Below are 16,813 nucleotides of genomic sequence, written 5' to 3'. Positions count from 1 at the left end.
TCTCTCTGTTGCCCAGGCTGGAGTGCAGTGTCATGATTTTGGCTCACTGCACCCTCCGCCTCCTGGGTTCAGGTGATTCTCCTGCTTCAGCCTCTCGAGTAGCTGGGATTACAATAAGCCCACATTACAGTCTCCTGCCACCACGCCTGGCTAATTTTTGTATTTTTAGTAGAGACGGGGTTTCACTACGTTGGCCAGGCTGGTCTCAAACTCCTGACCTCAAGTGATCCGTCCATGTTGGTCCCCCAAAGTGCTAGGATTACAGGCATCAGCCATGGTGCTCGGCTCTTACTGAATTCTTACATGTGAACTATAACTCATCTGAAGCAAAAATAAGGCAATTGGGAATAAATGTAGGTATTATCAGGAGAATAATGCTAGCCTATTTTGAGTTTTCTAACTTAATCTGCTAAATATATTTAAAATTACAAGTTTAGTTTCTAGTTAAATAAAACAAACAACTATACACAGTACTACATTAGACCAAATTAATGAACTTGTTTACTCAAAATTATTTGCAATATGATGGGGTAGGTAACAGCACTGAATCTATCAGGTTTTTCCGACTCAGAAAAATCCCTCCTCTGTTATTTACTACTATCTGTCCTTGTGACCTTGGGCAAGTTCCCTTGGTCTCTCTGTGCCTTAGTTTCCTCATATCTAAAATGAGCCATGCCTCATAAGGTTATTGCAAAGATGAGACAGGCTAGTACATAAAAAAAAAACAAAAAAAACCTTAGATTAATTCCTGGCCCTGTCTGGGTACTCAATAAATGTTTAGTACTGCTGTTGTTTGTGGGGAGATGGGTGGAAAAGAAATCAACCAACCAGATAGGAACTACACTGGATCATCCTCCTGTGAGAAAATTATGCATCTGGGCAGTATCAAGCAGAATTATCAGCCTCCACTGACTTCACCAAACCGGAGGTTAAACTTGCTGTAACCTCAGAAATGGGCAGTGGGAGAAGATCAAGGGCCATTATCAAACACTCACCACTTATAGCCCCCATAGCCTTGGGAAAACACAGCACTGGAATATTATTTTGTTTTGTTTTGTTTTCGTTATCTTGTTCATGTTGGTGTCTGTTGTGGCTCTGTTTCCCTTGGAAACTAAATTTCTAAATTGGTAATCCATTGCCTCTTGATTATTTCTCTTCTCTGAGTTTATACCTTAAAATTTCTTGACTTCTTCCCATTTGCTACTTTATATTAGCCTTAGGCTAATAAGTATAGAGCTCTCTCTGAAGGATGAATAAAAGTCATGGAGCCTGTAGATCATAATAACACCAATTTTATATGAGCATTTTCCAAAGTGTTCTCACGAGAAAAAAGTCTGTATTGGTATGTTCCCAGATTCTGTAGCTTCTATGAAACTTAAAGCCACCAATGGGAGGGGACAATTTAAGATGAAGTTAGCTTGAAGAGAGACAAAAATATGATGGAATTAAAAATTATGCCTTGCAGGGTTGAGCATTTTGAACCTTACAGAATATAACATATGATATATATGGTGAACTTGAGAGAGGTTGTTTCTTTTACATCTCAATTTTTCTCAAAGAGACAATTTTATATTATGGTTTAAAAGTGTGAGCTTTGGAGTCAGACTAACTGGGTTTATATTCTGATGGGTGACTTTAAGCAAGTTATAACCTCTTTATGACTCAGTTTCCTCATCTGTAAAATGAGAGTAATAATAAAAATACCTCTTTATAGAGTTGTTAGAATTAAATGAGATATTATAAAATGTGCTTAACTCAATGCCTGGTAAATAAGCAACTCAGCAAATGTTAACTATTTTTAGTGTTACTACATTGTTTTTCAGGCTTGGCTCTACTGTTTTCTAAAATATATATAGTAACTCTGTTAGGGCCTTCCTGTCTTCTCCTACCATTATCTCTAGTTATTCTTACAGATTACATATGTTTCTATACTGGTATGTCATATGAGTTTGCCACCATATTTATATGCTAAAGACTTGAATCTATACATTCAGTAGGCTACTTTCCTGACCTCCAGACATTTTAGGTCTAAGCCATTCACATTTGACTATCTCATAGGCACTTCTAATACATCACCTTCCTCCTCAGATTTGTTGCTGTGCCACTGTTTCATATTTCATTAAATGGCACCACCTGATTCTTCAAATCAGAAATCTTAATCTTGATCCCTCCATTGCCAACCATTTCAATCAGTAATCAAGTTATTTTGATTTTAATACTTTAACACATTTATTGAATGTTTTCATTTTTTATAGTTCTTGTAGTCCAAGTTATCCAACAATAAGAGACTGGATAAATAAACCATGATAGAGTCATAGAATTGAAATGCTATAAGGACACTAAAAAGGAATAAGGTGCAATATATGTCCTAATATGGAAAGGTCTCTAAAATACATTCAATGAAGCCAAGTGCAGAGAAAAGTATATAGTATATTTCCATTTGTATAGAAATTTTGAAGGCTATTCATACGTATATAAGTGGATACTAAATTTTGGGGGAAGGATTCATGAGCTAAATATTTATTACCTTTTGGGTGAGAGACTAGGGAAAACAAAGTTATTTCTTGTTTTATATCTTTTTGTATTTTTTAAATTTTTAGTATAAAAGCAGCAAGGGAGTAAACAACAAACAAACAAACTGAGGTTGAGCAGTTGAGCTTAGTGTCCTTTTACAGATGAAATAAGTTAACTTTTCTTGTATATCCCCAGAAAGAAGTTAATGGCAGAGAACTACTAAAGTAACGAGTGCCTGACACAGAGTAGGTGCTCAATAGATATTTGGCTAGTGATAAAGGAGTAAATGATTATTGCCCCTTTTCTATCCAGATGATCTTTATCTGGAATGCTGTTAGCACTCAGTCATTGCCATCTGCAAGAGAGAATAGATAGTGTGAGGGACCAGAATCAGAATTTGGCCAGTAGTTAGTGCAGACTACAAATTGCTTTTCTGAAAGGGTATATGGCTCTGAGATCAGCTCTTCTAATAAAGGGAAGGAGAGAGTCTCAAGGGTGCATCAGGGCTAGTGTGAAGAGCTCCAAGGGTTCAGACAGACAGAATAAGTGACATAGGGCCCAGCACGGTAGCTCACACCTGTAATCTCAGCACTTTAGGAGGCCAAGGAGGGCAGATCACTTGAGGTCAGGAGTTTGAGACCAGCCTGGCCAACATGGTGAAACACCATCTGTACTAAAAATATGAAAATTAGCCAGGTGTGGTGGCACATGCCTTTAATCCCAGCTACTTGGGAAGCTGAGGCAGGAGAATCACTTGAACCTGAGAGGTGGAAGTTCCAGTGAGCTGAGATTGTGCCACTGCCCTCCAGCCTGAGCAACAGAGGGAGACTCAGAGAGAGAGAGAGAGAAAGAAAAAAAGAAAGAAAGAAAGAAAGAAAGAAAGAAAGAAAGAAAGAAAGAAAGAAAAGAAAAGAGGAAAACAGAAACATTGCAACAATGACTACTGAGTTGGAAGATAGACAATCATTGACTGTTCTTAGCCCAGTAGATGTGCTGGATTGTGGACCTGTAGTATTGATATTAATAGTGTGTCAACATCCAAAAGAAACCATTCAGTAAAGTGCCATTTGTGGAAGAGGCTAGGTTTATTGAGATATCTAACTTTCCTAGTTAATATCTATGGCCCAGATAGTCAGATTTGCACTTCTTTTCTTATGTTGACACCCCAACAGAATTTTTTAAATAAGGAAAATTTTTTATTGGAAGACTGAAGTTCAGTTAGATGAGCATGAAGTTTATGTAGAAATAATCTCCCAACAGCTTAGCTCAGCTATTCTTAAAGTTTTTAAAATTTAAGGCTCTACTGGAGTAAAATGATGTTATATAGAAAATTATTTTCTTCAGATATTTTTAATACTGTAATAACATTTCTCAGCCTATTTAAAGGTTCATATTGGTCATCACAATACTTAGTGTAACCAAGTGCTCTAATTATTTTGGTTTTATATTAGTAGCTGACATAAATTCTAATGCAGTTGTTTTGAAGGTAACTCATTTCACTCTTAGAAAGCCTGTTGAGTTTTTGCAACAGTCTGTTGAGCATTGCAAGTCATGGAAAAACAACTAATTTTCCATTTTGGTCATTGCTTTTCAAATCAGTCAGCATCCTAAAATAAAAAGTAAATAAAGCAGCTGCTAGGCTACATATTTTTTTGTGATTTTTTCAATCTTTGTTTCCTTATACTCAAAAACAGGTTCTCAGCCTTAGAACTATTGACACTTTGGGCCAGATAACTCTTTGTGAGGGTTGTCCTGTGCAATATAGGATGTTGAACAGCATCCCGATCTCTACACACTAGATACCAGTAGCGCTGCTCACATCCATCCCACAGTTTTTTGGGGGTTTTTTTTGTTTTGTTTTTGTTTTTTAAGACGGAGTCTTGCTGTGTTGCCCAGGCTGGAGTGCAGTGGCGCTATCTCCGCTGCAGCCTCCGCCTCCCGGGTTCAAGTGATTCTCCTGCCTCAGGCCTCCCAAGTAGTTGGGACTACAGATGTGCATCACCATGCGTGGCTAATTTTTGTATTTTTTTTTTAGTAGAGATGAGGTTTCACCATGTTGGCCAGGCTGGTCTCAAACTCCTGACCTCAAGTTGGCCTCCCAGAGTGCTGGGACAGGTTTTGTTTGTTTGTTTTGAGACGAGTCTTGCAAGGCTTACTGCAGCCTTGACTCCAGGCTCAAGCAATCCTTCACTTTCAGCCTCCCAAGTAGTTGGGACCAGAGGCGTACACCACTATTTCTGGCTAATTTTTTTATTTTTAGTAGAGACAAGGTCTTGCTTTATATTGCCTAGGATAGTCTCAAACGCTTGGCCTCAAGCAATTCCTCCTGCCTTGGCCTCCCAAAGTCCTGGGATTACAGGCGTGAGCTACCCTGCCTAGCACACCCCTCAGTTTTAACAATGAAAAATGTCTCCAGAAATTGCCAATGTGGGGGAGGGGAGTTGTGCAGTGATGATTTACTTTGAGAACCACTGCTTTATAAGAACATAGTAGTTTTTTTGTTTCTGCTTTTTGTTTTTAACTGTCTTGTTTAATAGTGATTTTAAAACATGGCTCACAAAAATCATATAATTGAGAATAGTTTATTCCATGCACTTTATATTAGTTTGTGGAAAGAAAATGTGAATAATTCAAATTGACAGATAAGTAGACACTTATTTGTGCCTCCACTGAGACTAGCAACTTGAAATCATGTTGCTAGAGGATACCTTTGATATTTGTTGACCTTGGCGAAAATATTAAAAAGCGTAGACATTGTTGCAGGAAGTTTGCAAGTCCAAATACTTGCTCATCATTTTCTGAATTTTTTTTAATAAACACAAAAAATAGCATGTGTACAAGTTACACTAGTTGATACACATGTGATTAACTCATAAATTTATTTTAGATCTTATCTATATTAACATTTGCTTTTTGTCATATTGTCTTTCAATAGACATTAGAAGTACCACTACTAGATGGAAGTTTGAGCTGGACATGGTGGCTCACACTTGTAATCCCAGCACTTTGAGAGGCCAAGGTGGGAGGATCACTTGAGGCCAGGAGTTCATCAGCCTGGGCAACATAGTGAGACCCCATCTCTAAAAAAAACAAAAATAAAAATAAAATCACCTGAGACTATTAGATGGAAGTTTGTAAGACTCTAATGGGTTTTTTCTGGTTTTTATTTTGTTTTGTTTTCTTTTTTAGAGACAAGATTTTGCTATGTTGCCTAGGCTGGAGTGCAGTGGCTATTCACAGGTGTGATCATAGGCCCTACAGCCTCAAACTCCTAGGCTCAAGCAGGCATCCTCAGTAGCTGGGACTATGTGTGGAGTGTTTTAAAATCTAATAAAATGGGCCGGGTGTGGTGGCTTATGCCTGTAATCCCAGTACTTTGGGAGGCTGAGGCAGGCGGATCACCTGAGGTCAGGAGTTCGAGACCATCCTGGCCAACCTGGTGAAACCCTGTCTCTACTAAAAATACAAAAGTCAGCTGGGTGTGGTGGCTGGCTCCTGTAATCCCAGCTACTTAGGAGGCTAAGGCAGGAGAATCACATGAACCTGGGAGGCAGAGGTTGCAGTGAGCCGAGATGGCGCCATTGCACTCCAGCCTGGGCGACAAGAGCGTAACTCCATCTCACCAAAAACAAAACAAAACAAAACAAAAAAATCAGTAAAATGATATTTTCCCCAGATTATAATAATAAGTTGAATTTTTTTGAGTTTACATTTTTGTTCCATAGTATTTTCTTAAGCCTTTTATACCAGGCTTTAGGAAAACCTAGCATCTGATTTTTAAAAGACTTTTATTATAGACCTTAAAAATGTATTTTAAGGGAGAGAATACTACAACGAAAACTCCATGGCCAGGCCTGGTGGCTTATGCCTGTAATTCCTGCACTTTGGGAGGTTGAGGTGGGCAGATCACTTGAGCTCGGGAGTTCCAGACCAGCCTGGGCAACCTGGTGAAACCCCATCTCTACCAAAAATACAAAAAGTGAGCTGGGGGTGGTGGTGCATGCCCATGGTCCCAGCTACTTGGGAGACAGAGATGGGAGGATCGCTTGGAGGTTGCCGTGAGCAGAGATAGTGACACTGCACTCCAACCTGGGTGACAGAGTGAGACACCATCTCAAAAAAAAAAAAAAAGCTCCATTTACCCATCACTCAGCTTCAGCTTCAGCAGCTGTTAACATTTTACCAAACTGTCTTATCTATTCCTCTCCCCCTTCCCCATCTTTTTTCTTGGTGTATTTTAAAGCAAATACCATGTGACTCCCATTTGGCCTGTTATAAATAAATAAATAAAAATAAAGCAAATATCAGACATTATCTAATTTCACCTGTAAATGTATCAGTAAGTATCTCTAACAGACAGGTACTTGCTGTGATTTAGGTGTGGTTTGTCCCTGCCAAAACTCATGTTGAAATTTAATTGCCATGCAACGATGTTGGGAGGTAGAACCTTTAAGAGGTAGGACCTAATGGGAGGCATTTAGGTCACGAGGCTCCACTTGCATGGATGGCCTGGTGCCATTCTCACAATAGTGAGTGAGGTCTTGCTCTCTCAAAACTGAATTAGTTCTCTTGGGAATTGATTAGTTCCTGAAAGAGCAGGTTGTTATAAAGTAAGGACATTCTTAGTGCTTGGCCCCTTTGCACATACCCACACCCCTTTGACCTTCTACCATATTATATCTAGGCAGCAGAGCCCTTGCTAGAAGCCAGTGGCATGCTCTTGAACTTCCCAGCCTGCAGAACTATGAGCTAAGTAAGCTTCTTTCTTTATAAAATATGCAGTGTCAAGTATTCTGTTATAGCAACACAAAACAGACTAAGAACTCTTTTTTTTTTTTCCTTTTCCAAGATGACTCTGGCCAGGCACAGTGGCTTACACCTACAATCCCAGTGCTTTGGGCCGAGGTGGGAGGATCACATGAGCCCAGGGGTTGGAGACCAGCCTGGGCAACATAGTGAGACCCTGTCTCTAAAATAATAAACAATTAGCTGGACATAATGGCACATACCTGTAGTACCAGCTACACAGGAGGTTGAGGTGGGAGGATTCCTTGAGCCCAGGAGTTTGAGGCTGCAGTGAGCTATGCACACCACTGCATGGGTGACAGAACGAGACCCTGTTTCTAAATAAATAAATAATGATAACCCCAATATAATTATCTCATCTGACAAAATAAATAATAATTTCCTAATATCTAATACCTAGTCTGTGTTTGGGCTTCCTTAAATTCTCAAAAATGCCTTCTTGCAGTTGTTCCAAGCAGGATCCAAAACAAGTCCCTACGTTGCCTTTGGGTGATACGTCCCTTTAGTCTTTCCCCACCCTCTTGCCTCTTTTTTTTTTTTTCTGAGACAAGATCTGGCCCTGTCATCCAGGCTGGTGTGCAATGGTGTGATCTCAGTTCACTGAAACCTCTGCCTCCCAGGCTTAAACCATCCTCCCTCCCATCTCAGTCTCCTGCCTCTCACCTTTTTAAAAGTCATTTATTTGTTGAAGAAATTTGGTAAATTTTTTTTGGTGTTTTTTTTTTTTAAAGACAAATGCATTTCATTATTTATTTAGATATGTCCTTGAGTCATAGAAACTAAATAATTTGATCTGCAGGATTTCCATACTCTGCATTTAGCTTATTTTGTAGCATAAGATGGTATTTGGTTTAGCACAAAATGCTGTATTGTAAAATACCACTTTTGGCCAGGCATGGTGGCTCATGCCTGTAATCCCAGCACTTTGGGAGTCTGAGGTGGGCAGATCATTTGAGATCACGAGTTCAAGACCAGCCTGGCCAACATGGTGAAACCCCATATCTACTAAAAATACAAAAAATTAGCTGGGTGTAGTAGCGCATGCCTATAATCCCAGCTACTTGGGAGGCTGAAGCAGGAGAATCACTTGAACCCGGGCGGTGGAGGTTGCAGTGAGCCAAGATCGTGCCACTGCACTCCAGACTGGGTGACAGGGGGAGACTGTGTCTCAAAAAATAAAAAATAAAAATACCACCTTTTTATCTTGTTTCTCAGAGTGTCGTGAGTTTTATTTTACTACCTGAACAAGTTTAAGAGTCCCATCGCATTCTTACTTTGTGCTTAAGGGAGCTGAAACAGGGAGAGGATTTTCCTGGAAACAGAGCATACCTAGAAAGTACCAGAGCACCCAATATTTCCTTGGTAATGTTGAAAGTTTGATGAACCATGGTTTTATCAGAAGTATCACAAGATAAAACTTTTTAGGGAAAACTGTTTCTGTTTTGTTTTATCTCCTGTGCCTACATGTTGCCTGACATGGAAGGTGTTCAGTAAGTATTTATTACCGAATCAGTTGCCTAATTCTGCCATCTTTGGCCCATTCTTCTCTGGCCCAAGACCTGAAAGCTTACAACTTGTTCTATCTGTAAGAGTTTAAAGCAGTTTAAAAGAGTGAAGCTAATAATAAAAGCACTGTAGCCAGGTAGAACTGCTCATGCCTATAATCCCAGTAACTCAGGAGGCTGAGGCAGGAGGATCCCTTGAGGCCAGGAGTTGGAGACCAGCCAGAGAAATATAGCAAGACCCCATCTCTACAATAAATTTAAAAATTATCTGAGTATGGTGGCTTGCACCTGTAGTCCCAGCCACTCAGAGGCTGAGGTGGGAGGATTGCTTGACCTCCAGAGGTTGAGGCTATAGTAAGCTATGATCGTGCCACTGCACTCCAGCCTGGGTGACAGAGAAAGACCCTGTCTCAAATAAAAGTTAACCAGCAATGATGTAGTAATGACACTGGCACTTGTACAGAATACATCAGGAATCATGTAGGAAACAAGCACTGCCATAAGTGAGTCAGACTTTATACATCTGGGAGATCTGATATCTTTTCTTTTTTTTTTTTTTTTTTTTTTTTGAGATGGAGTCTCGCTCTGTTGCCCAGGCTGGAGTGCAGTGGCAGGATCTCAGCTCACTGCGACCTCCACTTCCCGGGTTCAAAGGATTCTCCTGCTTCAGTCTCCCGAGTAGCTGAGATTACAGACATGTGCCACCATGCCTGGCTAATTTCTGTATTTTTAGTAGAGACGGGGTTTCACCATGTTGGCCAGACTGGTCTCGAACTCCTGACTTCAACTGATCCAACCGCCTTGGCCTCCCAAAGTGCTGGGATTACAGGCGTGAGCCACCGCACCCACCCAGATCTGATATCTTTATGTGGGGCCTGCAGGGAGTAGGGCTGGCAAGAAGTGCCAGTAGTGTAGGACTTGGATGAGACATTTTCTTGAAGAGCTTTCTTCAGCAAAAATTTGGGATTTTCCTGTCTATTTTTGTTTATTTTTATTGCAAAAATGTTTCGGCCACCAGAACAATCTTAGCACAACCAAAGGTTCTTGGCTGTTTCTCATTTAGCAAAATTCTTTCTGGTGTTAGGATATGTGTTTTCTGTCAGCTAAAACTTACAGGAATAGTGAACCACAAAGATTTCCTGAGGAGCTCCCACATGCTGTGTCTGAGGTTTCTCGTATTTCTTTTGGCATCAGTAACATTCTCCAATACTTCGAAATTATAGTTTGAATCCAGTGTTAATGATTTCTCTTCAAAAAAACAACTTAAATAAAACATTTGCAGTTTTATTTTGCTTGAACCAAGGAAAAGTCATAATAGAGACAACTACCTACTCTGCCTTACCCTCCACACAAAAACACCCCTTTCTAAAGCTACCATCTAATACTTTATGAAAAATAAATATTTCCCTGTATTTATTAGTGTATAAGCCTAATATCCCAAAACCTCTAAAATATAGTGGTCAGAACAGTTGCAATAGGGAGCCTCCCCTTGCTGTAAAAGAAAAAAAGTCAAAATAAATTATCTTATGTTGAGTGATCAGGTTTTAATACTAAGACATTATTTGCCATTTTCACTGTCATTCTCATGTGCATATACAGAGTACGAAAAGCTCATCAGATGGTTGCATATTCTACATTAACATTTAGCTATTTGAAACTATTACTTGTTTTGGTATGGCTATTCGTCTTTGATACTACAATGATCAGAAAAGACTATTAAAATACTTCTGGCTTTCCAACTATATTATATTTGTAAGCCTTGATTTTTCTGGGTACTTCACCCAAAACAATACATTGCAACACATTGAATGCAGAAGCAGATATAAGTATCTAGCAATTTTCTATTAAGCCAAACAATAAAGAGATTTGCAAAAAGTGTAAAACAATCTATTCTTCTCAATAAATTTTTTTTCATTTTGGAGAATTTTTTCATTAAACATATGTTGTTTAACATTGTAACAGGTTTATTGCTATTTTCAAGTAAAATAAGTTTCTTTTTTTAATTTTAGTTTTGAGTTCTAATATGATATCATTAGACATCCATGTAAACAAAAGCTCTTTGGGGCTCTCAATAATTTTTAAGATTATAAGGAGAGCTGAGACCAAATAATTTGAGAATTACTGGCTAGGATATGGTTTTCTGAGATCTATTAAATAATACACAAGTTATTTGACAGTTTCAGAAAAAAAGTGATAGCAATTTTATTCCTAAATATTTTAAAAGAATTAATGTAAGCATAATGAATAGAACTTGAGTGTTCAGAGTGTTCATACAGTATCTGGGTTTACATGTGTTAGAAAGTGATGTGATTTGCACTAACAGCCAAAAATAGAAAAATGCAAATATGAAATATAATAGTAGATAACTAGAAATTACATTTGATTAAACCTGCAATACATTCACCTCAGTCTCTAAAGGTTGTCTTCTATGAAACTTTGACAAATACTTTGTTACATACCGCCATGAAACAAAGTATGGTGATCACCTTGGTAAGCCAGATTTTTCCAGAACTGTAAAACAGTGCTTTCTGGGATAAAACTGATCTGTTACTAATGATGGGGAAGAAACCAAAACTACTGAGGAATCACTAATATAGCACAAATGGATGTGCCACACCTTCAACAAGAAGCGTGTGAAACCAGCCAAAAAGTTAATGAGAAATTGTATTTGGAGAAAAAGCAGAATAAACTACTGGTAGAATTTACTGTATCACATGATACTGTTGGATATGATCTGTGATATATAAGGTGAATGATTAATGTGCTGTCATTTTAAAATGTGAAATAGCAAGTGTTCCAGATTATGGTGATCCTAACTGAGTGTGTATATATGCCCTCAGCTTATATACAGAACATATTTGAAGAAAAAAGTATTCTTGTTTCTCTTCTGAGTATCATTTTTTAAAAAACAATCTATACTACATTTTGTTATTTTGTGATCTGTGACATAAAGTGGAAAAGGAAAGGACGTTGGTGTCACTGATGAGAGAGCATCAGCTATGTGTGCAGTAAAAAAGGGCATTGTAATCTCAATAAAAAGTTTGTACTCATTTCGACTCTCTAAGTCTCTTGCTAGAGAACAGTTAGCAGTCAAGAGTATGTCTCCTGGTTTTGACTGAGTCTTTTATTAGAAGAGGAGGGCACGATGGCTTGCACCTGTAGTCCCAGCTACTCAAGAGGCTGAAGCCAGAGGATATCTTGAGTCCAGGGGTTCTAGGCCAGCCTGGACAACACAGTGAGCCCCTATCTCAAAAAAAAAAAAAAAAAAAAAAAGAAAGAAAGAAAAAGAAAAACAGAAAACAAACGAAAAGAACAGGAATCAGCAAATTAAGGTTTTTGGGCCGGCTTTGCCACCGTGACCCGTACCCCCATTTTTGTATGGCAGGTTTTTAAAACGTTTTTAAACAGCTAGGGAAAATACCAAAATATTTCGTGACATATGAAAATTATATGAAGTTCAAATTTCAGTGTCTGTAAATAAAGTTTTATTGGGACATAGCCATACTCATTAGTTTATGTATTGGCTGTGTCTGTTTTCTCACTACAGCAGCAGACTTGATTAGTTGTGACAGAGACCATATGGCTTGCAGAGTCTGAAATATTTACGATCTGGCCTTTTACCGAAAAAGGCTGCTGACCCAGAGTTAGAGTAACTTCCCTTTGATCCATCTTATTTATTGTTCTTCCCCATGGAAGTTCATTTGAAGAAAGGGTTCTACTGCCTTAAAAACAATGTTTTTTTTTAAAGTATGTAAGGTCGGCCCAAACAAATGAACTGGCATTCTTATTCTTTTGCCCCCACTGGGGCAAGAGCAGGGTGGGGTTCACAGTTCACTTTGAAAATGCAGATTCAGTAATTCAAGGCAATGTTTGAATATACATTAGGGGTAATATCAAGATTAACCATTTATGGCCGGGCGCGGTGGCTCACGCTTGTAATCCCAGCACTTTGGGAGGCCGAGGAGGGCGGATCACGAGGTCAGGAGATCAAGACCACGGTGAAACCCCGTCTCTACTAAAAATACAAAAAATTAGCCGGGCGTGGTGGCGGGCGCCTGTAGTCCCAGCTACTTGGAGAGGCTGAGGCAGGAGAATGGCGTGGACCCGGGAGGCGGAGCTTGCAGTGAGCCGAGATTGCGCCACTGCACTCCAGCCTGGGAGACAGAGTGAGACTCCGTCTTAAAAAAAAAAAAAAAAAAAAAAAAGATTAACCATTTGTGCTGCCAGAAATTTTAAATCTGGTAGAGGGATATATTACTTTTTTTAAAAATATTTTTCTTAAAAAAAGAGAATAAACATAGCTTAAAAGAAAGGCATTTGACTCAATTCCTGTTCTCTCAAATTGATATTCCACAAATTGCTACCAGTCCAGCAGATTCCCACTCTTCCTTATTCTTCTGAATGCAAGAATATATTCCCTAAATGTCTTCGTCTATCTTAGGTATCTCTCCTGTTCCCATAGTATCCAAATACTTTCCTGACATTGTTAACTTGCTTGGTATATTTGTACTAAACTATAAGTAACTTTTTGGTGTCTTCCTTAATAGACATGGAAGGGACTGTTTCTTATTTTAGGTAATATAGTATAATCCTGCTTTTTCTAACTGAGTGAACCTGTTTCCTCATCTGTGGAATTGGAATAAAAATAATAATGATAATGATGATAATAATACCTTTTATGGTTGTGAACCTTAACTGAGAAGATGAAAGTAAAATACTTAGTTAAAATTTTGCCACATAGTACTTTAACTGTGTTGCTCTTTTTTTTTTCTGTTGTTTATCTCTAAAACCTAATTACAGTCTTTTTGGAGATTTAAATATTTCATTGAATGGAATCAAGATTTATTTATTTATTTATTTATTTTTTATTTTTTTATTTTTCTTTCGTGAGACAGAGTCTTGCTCTGTCACCCAGGCTGGAATGTAATGGCGTAATCTCGGCTCACTGCAACCTCCGCCTCCCAGGTTCAAGCCATTCTCCCGCCTCAGCCTCCCAAGTAGCTGAGATTACAGGCACCCACCATCATGCCCGGCTAATTTTTATATTTTTAGTAGAGACAGGGTTTCACCATGTTGGCCAGGCTGGTCTTGAACTCCTGACCTCAGATGATCCACCTGCCTCAGCCTCCCAAAGTGTTGGGATTACAGGCATGAGCCACCGCGCCCGGCCAAGATTTATTTTTAAACATGTCACCAACTGTATGCTTTAGAGAAGGTTGAAAGTTAAAATTAAAGCTTGCTGTTCAGAAATAGTTGTCCAGTAGATTTTCATCCAGTAGTGACACTGATATTTCTGCTTGATGGGGTTGGATTTTTTTTTTTTTTGGTCTGTTCCGAAAATCTGTGCTGTTTCCACATAGCTTATATATAGTTAAAAGTATAAATGGAGTGCTTACTATGTGGCAAGGACTGTCCCAGATGCTTTATATTAATTTAATTTTCATAAGAACTCTATGAACTAAGTGCTATTACTGCTATTTTTAGATGAGACAGCTGAGGCACAAAAGGATTATAAATTTCCTGGTTACTTAGCTAGTAAGAGGCAGAGTTGGGATTTGAATCTGTAGATTGGTTTTTGTTTGTTTGTTTGTTTGTTTTGAGATGGAGTTTTGCTTTTGTCGCCCAGGCTGGAGTGCAGTGGCGTGATCTCGACTCACTGCAACCTTTGCCTCCTGGGTTCAAGCGATTCTCCTGTCTCAGCCTCCCGAGTAGATGGGATTACAGGCACACGCCTTCATGCCTGGCTAATTTTTATATTTTTAGTAGAGTCAGGGTTTCACCATGTTGGCCAGGCTGGTCTGAAACTCCTCACCTCAGATGATCCACCCACCTTGTCCTCCCAAAGTGCTAGGATTACAGGCATGAGCCACTGTGCCCAGCAGATTGTATTCTTAACCTCTGTGTTCTAATGCTTTTGTTAGCCATACTGTGTCCTGTTTGTCATATGCTCGTATGTAAGATATAGCTTATCTAAGGTAACATTCTTGAAGAGTTTTAAGTTTGTTCACAGTGCTGAGCATATGCTAGATAATACGTATTTGTGCTTGAATGAATTAAGGAATATGATGAGATGATAAAAATATTATAATTCATACAATATAATCATTGTTTAATTCTTCTTGGCTTTGAGTAATAACATTGTCGTTTGAGTTATCTATAACATTGGCTATTTTGAAGCAGTCTACTCTAAGACTATAAAATTTGAGGCAATGAAATTGCTTAACAATGTATTTATATTCCTAAATTCATTTTGTCTTGCTGGTACTCACTCGAAAAAAAAAAATCTGTGTGTTTTATTTAGAGTTTTTCCTTTTTTGGGTTCCTCTGTTGAATTGTTTGTTGATTTGTTTGTATTAAATGGCATTGTATTATAACAGATAATTCAGTTCTTATAGAAGAAACCTTAAAGAATTTGGATATACTGGTCACAATAGTGAAGTCTGGTATTAAGTTTGGCCCCCGAAACTTTTGAAATAGTAATGATCTTGAAATTTGCTTTATTTTATGTCTTTTTCAGAATTCTCCACTTTACCAATACTTACAGGATCTGGGACACACGGACTTTGAAATATGTTCTTCTTTGTCACCAAAAACAGAAAAATGCACAACAGAGGGACAACAAAAGCCTTCTACAAGAGTCCTACCAAAAGTAAGAAAGCATGCTCATTCTTTCTGGCTCAATCTTTTGCACTTTACCTTACTGGCTATTCAGATACTTCTTAAGCACTTCCATATCCTCCCTCACACTGGTAAGGCTATTTATTTCATCAGTAGTACAAAACTTTCTGTTAGATAAACATGAATCCTTACAGCTTTGGAATATTTTGTAGGTAATTTATATCCAGTGAGGAAATAATTTGGTAGAGAATTAAAATACATTACTTATTTAAATATTGATGCTATCTAAACAGAACCGAAAAAAATATACTAAAACTTTAATGAGAGCACAACTAATAGGAATCCTCTACTAACAGGGTTTTTCTCTTTAAATGTTTTTTTTTAAAAAAACAGCATGAATTACAAGAAAGCAAATTGATATTTCTTAAACACAGTTTCAGGGGTAGATAATGGAGTGAGTATAACTTCTGGTGCCTTTTTTATCTATAGAATTAAATACTTTTATACAGTAAATATCTCGTAGTCAATGTCCAGCATTGTGAGGCTGAGATACTAGAAAAATCTCCATTAATTATGTTCTACAAAATGCATTTTCTGGATTCATTTATGTCCTGCTAGCCATGTTTATTAAAATAAGAAATTTATGGGCCAGACACTGTGGCTCACGCCTGTAATCCCAGCACTTTGGGAGGTCAAGGCAAGTGGATCACCTGAGGTCAGGAGTTCGAGACCAGCCTGGCCAACATGGTGAAACCCTGTCTCTACTAAAAATGGAAAAATTAGCTGGGCGTGGTGGCGGGCGCCTGTAATCCCAGCTACTCGGGAGGCTGAGGCAGGAGAATCGCTTGAACCTGAGAGGCGGAGGTGGCAGTGAACCAAGATCGTGCCATTGCACTCCAGCCTGGGCAACAAGAGCAAAACTCTGCCTCAAAAAAAAAAAGAAAAGAAATTTACTCTATTTTTAGATGAGACAGCTGAAGCATAGAAAGATTATAAATTATCATAGGTTACTTAGCTTGTAAGAGGTAGAGTTGGGATTAGAACCTGTAGTTTACTCCCAGAGTTTATGTTCTTAACCTCTGTCTACATGTCTAGTATATTTTAGTTTTAACCAAAGGAATTGCAATTTAATAGAAAAAATATAACCAAATTTCCTCATTCCTTGAGCATTCTAGTTTAATCAGTGTTTTATCACTATTGAGAGGAGCATTTAAAATTTTCAATTAGTCATTTACGGGGAAAGTATGGAATGGCGGAAGGATCCTTTCCCCAATCTTCTTACAAAGACACCTAAAATGTGAGGTAACCAAGCTGGCCCATTTGTAATAGTCAAGTAAACACTAGAGAATTTTTTGACTAACACCCAGAAG

The 16,813-nt window shown here is 38.4% G+C and overlaps 1 protein-coding gene across 27 annotated transcripts in view; it reads left to right on the top strand.

The window, feature by feature from the left end:
- VEZT (vezatin, adherens junctions transmembrane protein) overlaps nt 1-16,813 on the top strand; it is an 83,148-nt gene that overhangs the window by 16,984 nt on the left and 49,351 nt on the right. For 25 of the 27 annotated variants that reach the window (XM_030819825.1, XM_030819824.1, XM_004089147.3 and 22 more), the window contains one exon: nt 15,343-15,474. In XM_030819825.1, coding sequence (XP_030675685.1) covers nt 15,343-15,474 — 132 coding nt within the window. Of the gene's footprint in view, nt 1-15,342; nt 15,475-16,813 lie in introns of those variants that run through there. The other 2 variants (XM_030819828.1, XM_030819829.1) reach the window with 1 other exon arrangement.

Source organism: Nomascus leucogenys, chromosome 10 (genome assembly GCF_006542625.1).
Source record: "Nomascus leucogenys isolate Asia chromosome 10, Asia_NLE_v1, whole genome shotgun sequence".
Taxonomy (NCBI): domain Eukaryota; kingdom Metazoa; phylum Chordata; class Mammalia; order Primates; family Hylobatidae; genus Nomascus; species Nomascus leucogenys.
The sequence above is the reverse complement of the archived record's forward strand: the minus strand, read 5'-3'. Positions and strand labels throughout refer to the sequence as shown.